Below are 13171 nucleotides of genomic sequence, written 5' to 3'. Positions count from 1 at the left end.
CTTAACGGATGGTGCAGGAAATGGCATGTGGCCATTCTTTTCTCTCTGGTTTATACATTGTGAATGTGGCGAGTTCTCTCTGTCTTCTCACTGATTCTCGGCCTCTCTGTGAATCCGCAGGACAAGGTCTTTTGGACAGATCTGGAAAATGAGGCGATATTCAGCGCCAACCGGCTGACCGGAAAAGAGATCTTAATCTTGGCAGAAAATCTCAACAATCCTCACGACATCGTCATCGTCCATCAGCTCAAACAGCCAAAAGGTACGGGAGCCGTCATTCCGAAACTGCGCCAAGATCTTAAACCTCTCACTATGGATGGTTCATATCATGCTAACAGTTCCCAGGTCACTCCTCCCTAAACTATCGCCCAAGGAATCAGGTCTTCATCTCTGTGGGTGATGCTAAAGGTGGCCACACATCAGGCAATTTGGCGACCAATCAATCATCCAATCCGATTATTATAATTGGATGAAAATCGGTGCTGCCAAGAGCATACGTGATCGTCAATGAGACTAATTGTATCGATCGGACATGCTAGAAGATGCAGGGCCAACTCCCTCGATTGGGTGCGCAATGTTAACTGCGTGCGATATTGGGACGAGCTATGAATGCAATGGAACCCCCGGCGCTGTCCGCTCTAGGTAAAATAAGGTAAATGTCAGGTGCAGTGCAGTATACTTTACCTGTCTGTGCATGCGCCGCATGTGGTTGCCAGGGTAACATGGGTGCATGTGTGACATCGCGCACACGTATACGTCGGCAACCACGTGGGGTGCTTGAATAAAGTCCGATCCAGTGGCAGACACAGACAGGTAAAGTATCCGGCACCGGGGGGGGGGGAATTGGGGGACAACACCGGGGGCGGCGAGGTCACAAGGCCTATTACCGAGAGATTTCGTGCTAAATGCTCAAATCGATTGGGGATCTGGCTGCAGTGTATGGGCAGGCAACAGATCTCTTCTCGATCAGATTTGATCAGAGAGAGATCTGTCTGATGTGCTTGCGCCTTAACTTCTTGCCGACGGCGTCACGCCGATGGGCGTGGACGCGGCAGCAGCCCCAGGACTGCTTAACACTGATCGGCGGAAGGTCCTTGGGGCGTAGTTTGCAGGACATCGCGCGCGCCGATGCACACGCATCCCTGCTTGGATGGCAGAGCTCCGCCTTTAGTCTCCCAGCGGCGATCGTCGTCTAATTACATTGTACAGTGCTGCAATCTACGGCAGCTCTGTACTGAGGACAGCCGTGTGACACGGCTGTTCCCTCTAGAGGCAGGGAAGTGATCAGTTGTCATGCTGGGGATACACGGTACGTTTCTGTACCGTGTATCGACCAGCTGATCCGGCAAGCTGATAATATTCAGCTGGCCCGATCATGCCACTCGACCCCCGCCCACTCGATTCCCGTCTGCGGACAATGGCGACCTGGAGGTCGCCCTGACGTCATCGCCGGGGACCGGGACGGACTTGCGGCGAACGGCTGCTGGCAGAGCTGCGGCGAGGGATGTCCTGGGAGCTTGGAGCTGGAGGAAGCCCCCGGTAAGTACCACTTATATTAGCTTTCCCCCCCCCCCCCCCCTGATAACTCCTTTAAAGGAATACTGTTGTGGGGTCGGGGGAAAATGAGTTGAACTTACCCGGGGCTTCTAATGGTCCCCCGCAGACATCCTGTGCTCGCGCAGCCACTCACCGATGCTCCGGCTCACTTATTGAACTTCAGACTTTAAAGTCTGAAAACCACTGAGCCTGTGTTGCCGTGTCCTCACTTCTGCTGATGTCACCAGGAGCGTACTGCGCAGGCACAGACCATACTGGGCTTGTGCTATACACTCCTGGTGACATCAGCGGGAGCGAGGGCACGGCAACTCAGGCGCAGAGGTTTTCAGACTTTAAAGTCTGAAATTCCAGAAGTGACCCGGAGGCGGGGCCGGAGCATTGGTGAGTGGCTGGGCGGGCACAGGACGTCTGCGGGGGACCATTAGTAGCCCCGGGTAAGTTCAACTCATTTTCCCCCGACCCCCCCCCCCCCCCCTACAGTATTCCTTTAAAGGACACTTGAAGTGAGAAGAATATGGAGGCTGCCATATTTATTTCCTGTTAAACAATACCAGTTGCCTGGCAGCCCTGCTTTTCTAGTTGACTGCTGTAGTGTCTGAATCACACCTGAAACAAGCATGCAGCTAATCCAGTCACACTTCAGTCACCTGATCTGCTGCAGGCTTGTTCAGGGTCTATGGCTGAAAGTATTAGAGGCAGAGGATCAGCAGGGCAGCCAGGTACATTTCACCTGACATGCAGCATAATTTCGACCTAAGCTTTATATTCATGTATAATATATTCTTATTTGAATTTCCCTGTTTTTGGCATTAATCACATGACCTGTTTCCCAATATCCCTAGCGGTGAATTCCTGTAACCAGGGCCCACTTCCGAACGGCGGCTGCGAGTACCTGTGCCTGGCGGCCCCCCAGATCTCCGTCCACTCCCCCAAATACACGTGCGCCTGTGCCGATGGCGTGGAGCTGGGGCCGGACATGAGGAGCTGCGGGAGACGTAAGTAGAGGGGGACGCAGCATAAAAGGGTGAATGATGAGCTGTGTGTTGTCTGCGCCGGGGTAAGACTGCCAGGCAGGGGTCACACTAGAGCAAATCCGCAGCCTTGTGCCGCAGGCAAATAACACATGCGGAATCGCAGATAACAATAGTCTACGGTGCTGTTGCGTTGTACAAAGACATGGGATTCCGCATAGTGTAAAAAAAAAGTTAAAACTTGCCCTACTTTCCCACATAATGCATGTGGTTTTAAAAAGAAATCAATGGCTACTGTACAAAAAAAAACGCTCTACAAATCTCACAATTGTGCAGCAAAAAACTTGTGGGGAATAGTCTGCAATTCCCGCAGATGCAAGTGTGATCCCTCCCTAAGAGAAATGCAAGGCAGGTCTTCTCGGTGCGCACAGCACGCCATGCAGCGCCTGAGTTTGGCACAGCTGTAGCAGCAATGCTATAGTCTGTGGCCCGTGTGATTCAGTGATTCTGCTCACCCTGCGCCTATAAATGACAGGTACCGATAGCAAATGTACACAGGAAATGAGTTTATTCAACAATACGGTGTGTGACAACAAGCTGTGGGCCAGATTTATCAAAGCATTACCGACAGTTGTTCTAACCAGCAGAGGAACTGTTCTGCATGATAATGAGAAACTTCTTAAATCCTACGTAATAGCGGCAGTTTAGTGTGTATTTCTAGAGCTGCACTACAGTTATGAGAAGTGCAACTCCTTTCCTGAACTGCTGCAGATTAAGAAGTGCTTAATAGCAGTTCTACAGGTAGAGCAGCAGTGCAGGCTAGGCATGATTTGTGAAGGGCTCCTCCCTCCTGCTGCCAGGTGTCCTGTGAAACTGTTCTGTGCTTAACCTTTCTAGTGCTGGGCATTGATGCAATACAGCAGATGTATTGGTTACCTCAGCAACAGCAATTTTCCACACACACACACTGCACTGCCTGAGAGACCTTCCTAATTCCTCCTATTCCTAAGGGCCCGAGCTCACTGACGCAGTTGTGTCCACTTTTCAGTTGAAGGGGCACTATGGCGAACAATTGTAACATTTAAAATATGTGCAAACATATACAAATAAGAAGTACTTTTTTTCCAGAGTAAAATGAGCCATAAATTACTTTTCTCTTATGTTGCTGTCACTTACAGTAGGCAGTAGAAATCTGACAGAAGTGACAGGTTTTGGACTAGTCCATCTCTTCATATAGAGAAGAATATGCATTTTTCCTTATAAAATAATACCAGTTGCCTGACTCTCCTGCTGATCCTGTATCTCTAATACTTTTAGCTACAGACCCTCAACAAGCATGCAGATCAGGTGCTCTGACTGAAGCCAGACAGGATTAGCTGCATGCTTGTTTCAGGTGTGTGATTCAGCCACTACTGCAACCAAAGAGATCAGCAGGCCTGCCAGGCAACTGGTATTATTTAAAATGAAACATCCATATTCCTCTTCGTTAAGGTTTCCTTTAAAAACAAACGCCAGCCTTGATTCTGAAGACAGTTCTTTCTAAATTCATCTCAGTAATCCGTTTCGGACCGGTGACTTTATTTGGCGCAAGCTGTGTAAGCAATTACAGAAGCCATACTACTAATATCGCCACTTTCCACAACTCCTCCAGCAATTATTCCTCATTAGATCATTTACAACTAATTGACATTTATTACCACAGAAATGGTTTCTCCCGCACCTTGTGATGTGCAGAGAGTATTACATTACACCCGGCCACCTGCAGTCGCAGTTAATGTCTGTTAGCTGCTGTTATCTTAAAAAGAAAAACCACATGCCTAAAAATCAATCCATTTATCCTGATCATGACTGCTGAGTGTGCCGGCCGGAGAGCTGTACACCGATTATAATGGAGACCCTGGGAACTTTTATAGCAAGAGTGAATTCTATCTTATTAGCAGAACTCAGGGGCCTGCCATGAATGTGTTTAGCTCATTGCCAGATCTGTAGCCTGTGGGCCTTACTATTCTCCGTTACATCGTTCAGAAGGTGGTGATTCTGTTCTGAAACTCAGATTTAATTTGTGGTTTAAAACGTTAAACACAGCATAAAACTATTAGGAAAAAAAAACAATACATTATTGGTTTCCAAGTTACTGGAGGGGTTAATAATTCAAACTTCTCCTTTACTTTGATAAGTTTGCCTTTGCCTATCAAAATGATCAGATTATGTTGAGGTGTACTGAGATGAGGAAACAACGAAGACAAATCTTCTGTTGTTTGCACAACAATTTGTTAATTACAAGACAATCTTATCATTTGTCCTGTAAGCAGGCAATGTTACCAGTTCGCTTCCGTGAAGTGTAAACATGCCTTCAAGTGATATTAGACCAGTCTTTTCATGTTTTCTATTTGTTTTTCTTGCTGTGTTTAATGTTGTAGAGCAAAAATATAATTTTGTGTTTCATATAGTTTTGTGTTACAAATGCATTTGTTATTGTTTAGATGTTTTTTTTTATCTGTTGCAGCGACAACTCCTGTACCAACACTACCACCGCTTGTGACCGACTCCCCTACCACGAATGTGGCCCCAACAACACCAGTCCCAACTACTACAACCACCATGTCCACCACTTCAGCCACCTCCACTGAGACGACACTGAATCACTCCAGCACCACAAACTACCTCCAAACTACCTCTACTGTACACCGCAAGGAGATAAGGCTGCTACCCACCGATAACAGCAGCGTCTACCAGCACTGTGAGTGCTCACCTGTCATGGCTTGCTGTCACAGATGGGTTTTGATTTTGATTTTTTTCTTAAAGTGGACCTAAAGTGTGAAAATAAATTCCACAGTTCACAGGAGTTATAAGAGATCAGCATGAATACATGTTTATAAACTGACCTTTTGTGACTGAAAATCCAGGTTTAGTTGTTTAGCCACGCCCCCTCCTAGAAAACTGCCAGGGCAGTTTACTGCCCTTGACAAAGGCCTCTAAGAGATTGTGCCATAGGAGGGCAGGAAGTATCTCTTACAGCAGCCGAGGGCCTTTAATAAATTAACTTTCTCCTTAGTTTTCTTCTAGGTTATATTTCCTCACCTTATTGATAAATTGGTGTTGATTCACTATCACTATTGCTCCCCTTACTGCACGCTTAGTGTGCCTTATCAGAGTTAACATGCCTTATCAGAGTCAGCGTGCCTTATAAGAGTAGCATAGCGAGCGCTACGAACTTATGCCTGCTAATTGGCAATGACAAGAGCTCCACTCGTCCTGCCATGAGCCCCTGCGGGTCCAATCACTTTAAAGGACATTATCCCCGCACTTTGATTGGCCCAATAGGTTGCCTGTCAAGTTTCCTGTCAAGTGACAGGCAGCATAATTCATATCATGTGATTGGGACCTGAAGGAGGTTGTTGGCATTACAGTGCTTCTCGTGGTGGAAGAGGAGAGCCAATCCTGCAAGGAAGGGGAAAGGGAATCCTGCACCCGGTTTAGGTAAATATGAACCGCGGCGTGCCGCTCGGGCGGAGCCAGAGTAGGTCAGGGTAGCGGCATCCAGAGTGTCATGTGACTGTCACTTCATTTGTTTTAGTTATAGACGCTAGGGGATGTTTTCCTGGCGTTCAGCAGTGGAGGGGGATTTTGTGATAAGTGAAAAATATGAGGCGAGGGAAATATCTGAGCTTTGTGTTATTTTTGATAAAGACAAAAGAAATACCGAGAGCCCAATATAGTGTAGTATGCAAAACAAAGGGTTGGAAATGAAAAGTATATAATGTATATACTCACAAACGTGGGTTACCTCCTAGGCAACCACTGTATAGGCAGGTGAGGAGATTAGACCTGTCCTCACTCAGGATTAAAAGTCGCTCTCTGTAGATAAGGAAATAAGGGGCAACACCCCTCCACCAGAGGTGGATATTGATAATGTAAGAGTGAACAGAGGCGCCAGCAGGATAAAAGGTTCTAAAAGGCTTAAAATCCCTCAGGAGGTGGTGGTGGACTCGCCTTCCCGAAGCAGACAAGATACCGTCAGTTTTATGACAACAGGTTTATTAATATACTCCAAAACAAACAGTGCAACGCGTTTCACGGGTATGTTCCCGCTTCCTCAGGCAATAAACAGATAGGAGTACACTGTAAAGACAGAGACAGATAGCGTGTCCTTAGACCGATGTATATGTGTGCTGATGGTTTTTGGTGTATAGTTATGTTAACGTGAATAATGGGTAAACAATGCTGTGGTTAGAGGTATATTGGGAGAGGGGGTGAGGGGCTGTGCGGGGATTGTTATAAGAGTAAAAATCGTAGTGAAAAAAAGGGGGGGAGAGAGGGAAAAAAAATATGGGGGGGGGGAGACTATAGGTGGGGGGAGGGTTAGGGAGAAAATAAGGGTGGCAAAACACAATGCAATCAGATGTAGTAAAATGCAGTAAAACAGACTCACCAGTATGGTCTCAAGGTCACGAATAGCGCCTCTGTACCGGTGAGTCTGAAGATCAAGGTTTATATACCTAAGAGTATATGGGTGGACCAATTACATGGTTCATAAGGGGTGGGGGCTGTGTGATGGGCAGGTAATGTGTTTCTATGGGTGGGGAGGAGGCAAGATGGGGGGCGTGTTTGTGGGCTAATAGGAGCAGGGGACAGGTTATGTAACCTATATTGGGCCAATAGGAGCAGGGGGCAGGTTATGTAACCTATGTTGGGCCAATAGCAAGAGGGGATGTGGTTGTATAAGTTCGGGAAACAGAAAATAAACAAATGTGTGCAAAGTGTGTCTATTCAGAGGCTGAATAGAGTAGTGGTCAAGGGCTCTGCCTCTGGCACAGGAGACCAGGGTTCGAATCCCGGCCAGGGTCAGTACCTATTTAGTAAGGAGTTTAAGGAAAGACTACCTAATATTGCTGGGTCGCCTCATGAGCACGTCCCGAAGAGGATATTTTTTATAGACTACTTGGGGAAAGAAAGTATAGATAACAAATATTCATTCTAAAAGACATAAAGTGCATATTGGTGCATAACTGCGCCCTAAAAGACTGTAGGCATAAAAGACATAATTAATCGTTGACATACAATGATATAATAAAAGTCTACATATAAAAAAATAATAATATAAAAGGTATAATATAAGACATATGAAATCGTTGTAAAAGTATGTACAAGTGTAAAAAAAAAATTTTTGTTCATCTTCCAGTTGGAAATGTGGACTCTGACCTCCGGTCCACGCTGACGGCTGCAGTGATCGGTGTGGCTGTGCCTCTTGGTAAGTCATCTCTGCATTGAAGGGTGAGATTTCAGAGCATGTCTGTAAATATAAACATAGCTGTGCGGCATGATCGATTTTCCGATTCAATCCCTTTATCAAACTGGAGAAGTGGTGGTGAAAACTTTGAAAGGATGGGTCAGATATGCTTGAAAATGTCAGTGGCAAGTGCTTGATCAAGTGCGTGGCGGTAGTGGCGTTTGATATTGCGACAACAGACATACCTGATGGACCCCCAGCTGGTGTCCCCACAAGAGTAAAGTGACCCCCATGCCTGTGTGCAGTGTTTTAGAATCTCACCCGTCCTCCTCTGCCATCAAGCCTTTACAGTAAACGCCTGTCCCATGTGGCACCAGGCGGATATGTGACAGGCAGTTGACATATCTGTGTTGCAAACACTCTAATGCTGGGCATACTCTGGCCAGGTGTAGCAGATGTACTGATCCAAATAAACATGAGAAAAGTAGCAATCAACAAGGTTGTATGTAACTTTTTATTTGTGTTCACAGTCTTTAGCCTGTTGTGTTTAGTGGTCTGTGCTCAGTAGTGTGTGTAGTAGTGTTCTCCGTGGCACAGGCATGGCTCATGCCGTGGGTGCCATGCCTGCACCCTTCCTTTTCCCCGTGCTGCCCCGCCCGCCTCCTTTAAGACACTCAAAGACCTCAGATCTGTGGCACCTAGAGAACAGGAAAGTTGTGCATAGCCGCCATGCAATGCACTGCAGATGCGGAAGTGATGTCACCAGTCACTTCCTGCTTCTGAAGCGTATCTCGCTGCCACTATATGCCGCTCATCTGTTCTCTAGGTGCTGCTGATCTGAGGTCTTTGAGTGTAATAAAGGAGGTGGGCGTCGCAGCACGGAAGGGTGGGCGGGCTGGAGAAGAATGTGGTGATCTACCTTGGCTCCATATTCTGAAGGGAGCGGAGCTGCCTATCTCTGGGGGATACCTTGGCCACCTTTTTGGGGGGAAGGGATGGGGACTACCTATGGTGGGGCTACCTATCCCAGTAAGCTGCATTGGCCACCTGTGTTGGTGGGAAGGGTGGCTACCTATAGAGAGGGTGGCTACCTATCACAGTGGGCTACCTTGGCCACTTGTTTTGGGGGGGGGGGAGGGCTACAGGGCAGGGGCTACCTATCACTGTGGGCTACCTAACCCTGTTTGGCTACCTTTGGTCTTGGTGGTGTGTTCTCAGTAGTGGTCTCAGTGGTCTGCTCAGTAGTGGTCTCTGTGGTGTGTGCTTAGTAGACTGTGGTCAGTGGTGTGTGTAGTAGTGGTGGTCTCAGTCTGTTCTCAGTAGTGGTCTCAGTGGTCTGTTCTCAGTGGTCTGTGCTCAGTAGTGGTCTCAGTGGTCTGTTCTCAGTGGTCTGTGCTCAGTAGTGGTCTCAGTGGTCTGTGGTCTGTTCTCAGTGGTCTGTTCTCTGTAGTGGTCTCAGTGGTCTGTGGTCTCAGTGGTCTGTTCTCAGTGGTCTGTGGTCTGTTCTCAGTGGTCTGTGCTCAGTAGTGGTCTCAGTAGTCTGTGCTCAGTAGTGGTCTCAGTAGTCTGTGCTCAGTAGTGGTCTCAGTGGTCTGTACTCAGTAGTGGTCTGTACTCAGTAGTGGTCTGTGCTCAGTAGTGGTCTGTACTCAGTAGTGGTCTGTACTCAGTAGTGGTCTGTGCTCAGTAGTGGTTTGTACTCAGTAGTGGTCTGTACTCAGTAGTGGTCTGTGCTCAGTAGTGGTCTGTACTCAGTAGTGGTCTGTGCTCAGTAGTGGTCTGTGCTCAGTAGTGGTCTGTACTCAGTAGTGGTCTGTACTCAGTAGTGGTCTGTGCTCAGTAGTGGTCTGTGCTCAGTAGTGGTCTGTGCTCAGTAGTGGTCTGTGCTCAGTAGTGGTCTGTGCTCAGTAGTGGTTTGTGCTCAGTAGTGGTTTGTGCTCAGTAGTGGTCTGTGCTCAGTAGTGGTATGTGCTCAGTAGTGGTCTAAGTGGTCTGTTCTCAGTAGTCGTCTCAGTGGTCTGTGGTCTGTTCTCAGTGGTCTGTTCTCAGTGGTCTGTTCTCAGTGGTCTGTTCTCAGTGGTCTGTTCTCAGTGGTCTGTTCTCAGTGGTCTGTGCTCAGTTGTCTGTGCTCAGTGGTCTGTGCTCAGTAGTCTGCGGTCAGTAGTGTGTGTAGTAGTGGTGGTCTCAGTGGTCTGTGCTTAGTGGTGCTCATCCCGTGTCATCCTTCCGCAGCAGTCCTCGCACTTCTCTGCCTGTCCGGTTATCTCATCTGGAGGAACTGGAAGAGGAAGAACACGAAGAGTATGAATTTCGATAATCCCGTCTATCGGAAAACCACGGAGGAGGAAGAGGAGGAGGAAGAGGAGATCCACATAGAGCGGACAACGCAGATCGGCCACATCTACCCAGCTGTGAGTACCGAGGCCGCCACAGACGTGGAATATAGACGGCCAGAAAACCATTACCGACATGCCAATAATTCTGAATCAATAAAAATTCACAGAGTTTGGAAGTAGCGAAGTGCTGCAGTTCCTCGATGCAAATTTAATGCAGATTGGAATTAGAGCAACTCAGAATTATTCGCATCTTATTGACTATCCCTAATAATGGCAGTACTTCATCCTCAGTGATGTCACTGACAGATTTGACAGCAGTTGTTAAAGGGAACCTGAGCAGAGCATAAAAATGGAGATCTGAACTTACCTGGGGCTTCCTCCCGCTCACCGTAGCCTGCGAGGTCCCTCGACGTCCTCTGGGACCCCTCCATGCTCCTGCTGGCGGCTCCGTTACGTGCACGACATCATGCGCCTGCGCAGCCCGTCTGCCTCGATCACGTGCCTGTCGCTGTGAGCGTTTTGAGCAAGCGCAGTTCTCAGAAGACTGAACCACGCTTGCATATAATGCTCATGGTGACGGGCGTGTGATCAAGGCGGACGGCAGCGCATGCATAGTTGCGTATGGCTTTGGGTGAAGTAGCGCACCTAACGGAGTCGCCAGAGAGAGCACGGAAGGGACCCAGAGCATGTCGCGGGACCTTGCAGGTTACAGGGGGGCTGGAGGAAGCCCCAGGTAAGTTCAAATTTCCATTTTTATGCTCTGCTCAGGTTCCCTATAACAATATCTGTCAACTGCGGTTCCCGACATTACAAGAACATTACAAGAACAATATCTGTCAACTGCGGTTCCCGACATTACAAGAACATTCATTTGCTTACATCAAAGGTCAGCGCAGGTTTAGAAAGTCATTATATGTAGGGAATGGTAAATTCTTCACCACAATATATCAAATGCTCAGAGGTAGGTATCCGCCAAACATCAAAACAAGAAAAGGCTTACCAGCTCCCAACAACCCACATTATAAGGTTGTGAAATGGCTCAGGTCACAGATAACGTCCGGGGAACATCAGACGTCGTGAAGATTCAGTGGACATCTCTATGGAGATAAAGTTTCAGGAATTTATATAGGAAAACAAAAATATCTAAACGTAACCCGTTTATTTAGATAAAATTTCTTTAAAAGGCAGTAGATATAAAAACAATAACTCACATACGGGGCCCATAAACAGGGAACCCCGGAAGTTTAGCGCGCATGTCATGGTCAATCATAGATCAGTAGACAATGGTGCCGCCTGTTACCTTCCCTTGGGAGCTGGTAAGCCTTTTCTTGTTTTGATGTTTGGCGGATACCTACCTCTGAGCATTTGATATATTGTGGTGAAGAATTTACCATTCCCTACATACAATGACTTTCTAAACCTGCGCTGACCTTTGATCTATGCCTGACTTCTGAACTTTTAGACATTGTTCTTCTCAGCGGCGGTTCCATTGTCCCTTGGCGCCGATATATTTGCTATTATATATAACATTCATTTACTGCCCTCGTTCTATGTTCTCGCTCCTGTGCACTCTGACAACACTCCTCGTGGTTACATGACTGCTGACATCACCACTGGCCATTTGCTGTGATCAAAAGAGAGGGGTTTTTTTTTTTTTTGCTAGATATAATTTCTCTGGTCATTTCAGTTTCAAAGGAGACGTGGCTGAAAGGGATTTGATTGGTCACAAAGACTCGATCAGGTGCACAGCGCAAACAGCGTTCAATTCCCAGACAAACCCCTGGCCTGTCCCTTAGGCTTTGTACACATCTAAAATCGAAATTGCTGACGCCAGCGACTTTTTTAAAAATGTAATTTCCCCTCCCGGCGCTCCACTGCACGCTACGATTTTGTACAAAGTGCTTTTGTAAGCGTTTTTGCAGAGCTTATAAAACCGGAAATAAACAAATACAATGTATTTATTCATAAAAGCGTGAACGCAATCGCTGCACAAAGTGATTTTGTGAGCATTTTGCTTTTTTTCTATACCTTCCATTGTATCAAAATCACCCTAAAAAGTGTACAGGCAGTGCTTTGCTGAGCGGAAAGCTGACAAAACGCGCTCATATGAACTATCCCATAGGAATTAATTGCACAAGTGTTTTTAGGGCGATTTTGAAAATCGCCGGCGCTGAAAAAAATGCGCAAAACGCCCTAGGTGTGAACAAGCCCTTAGTGCACGTGTATCCCCCAGGCCCAAGGTGAGTGTTGCAGACCCACCTGTCATGCCGATGCCTCCCTCCCCTCCTCCCGTGTCTGGCATCTTTTTAAAATGCCACCATGAGCGTCTGGATCACGTGACACGGGCGCTAGTGGTGAGGTCCGTATATGCGGTGGTGTCACATGGTACAGGCGCCAGGCACAGGAGGAGGTGAGGAGTCGCACCAGCTGGAGGGGGGGCGGCCTGGCAGGCAGGGGTGCCAAGATGATCTCCTATAGATTTCATGCTCCAATCTGTCTGCAGTGTGTGGCAGGCAATAGACTCCTCTCTGATCAGATTCGATCAGAGAGGGATCTATCTAATGGTCAATCTGGCGGCACATTGAGTGATTTATAGCTTTATTAATAACCCTTTAGCAGCCAAATTATTTAGAGGCTTGCAAATGCTCCCGGCCAACTTATTTTAGAACATTTTTTAAAATGTCTTATTTGTTACATTTCCCTACTTCTAATGAGTACTTCTGCAATGTGTTTTTATGGCCACTTGTCACTAGGGGGCAATGTGAGACAATAATAGAGGACTTCTGCTAGCAGAGAGAGATCAACACATTCCGAAAATTTACAGTACAAGCTCTGCCGACTGAGGTCAAAAGCACTGCACTTATTTCAAACGAGATAACTTGAAGCTGCTAATGAGTTGAATGAGACTCCATATCTCTCGCTTGTGACAGTTGTGCTTTACACAACCGATACCAGCAGGCCAAGATAGGAATAAGAGAATTTTGTAGTTTGTTACTAGTCTTTCATGCCCTGTATACGCACACCATGCAGCAGTATAAGGGGATTAGTGAGGATCCTAATCGACAAATTACGATTTT

At 47.1% G+C, this 13171-nt stretch overlaps 1 protein-coding gene across 2 annotated transcripts in view; it reads left to right on the top strand.

Moving 5' to 3' along the window:
* The window catches only part of LRP8 (LDL receptor related protein 8), a 308337-nt gene that overhangs the window by 292359 nt on the left and 2807 nt on the right, over nt 1-13171 (top strand). For both annotated transcript variants that reach the window (XM_068238989.1, XM_068238988.1), the window contains 5 exons: nt 121-262; nt 2400-2552; nt 5035-5268; nt 7711-7779; nt 9991-10169. In XM_068238989.1, the coding sequence (XP_068095090.1) occupies nt 121-262; nt 2400-2552; nt 5035-5268; nt 7711-7779; nt 9991-10169 (777 nt within the window). The remainder of the gene's footprint in view (nt 1-120; nt 263-2399; nt 2553-5034; nt 5269-7710; nt 7780-9990; nt 10170-13171) is intronic.

Source organism: Hyperolius riggenbachi, chromosome 6 (assembly GCF_040937935.1).
Source record: "Hyperolius riggenbachi isolate aHypRig1 chromosome 6, aHypRig1.pri, whole genome shotgun sequence".
Taxonomy (NCBI): Eukaryota; Metazoa; Chordata; class Amphibia; order Anura; family Hyperoliidae; genus Hyperolius; species Hyperolius riggenbachi.
This window is presented reverse-complemented; position numbering and strand designations above follow the sequence as displayed.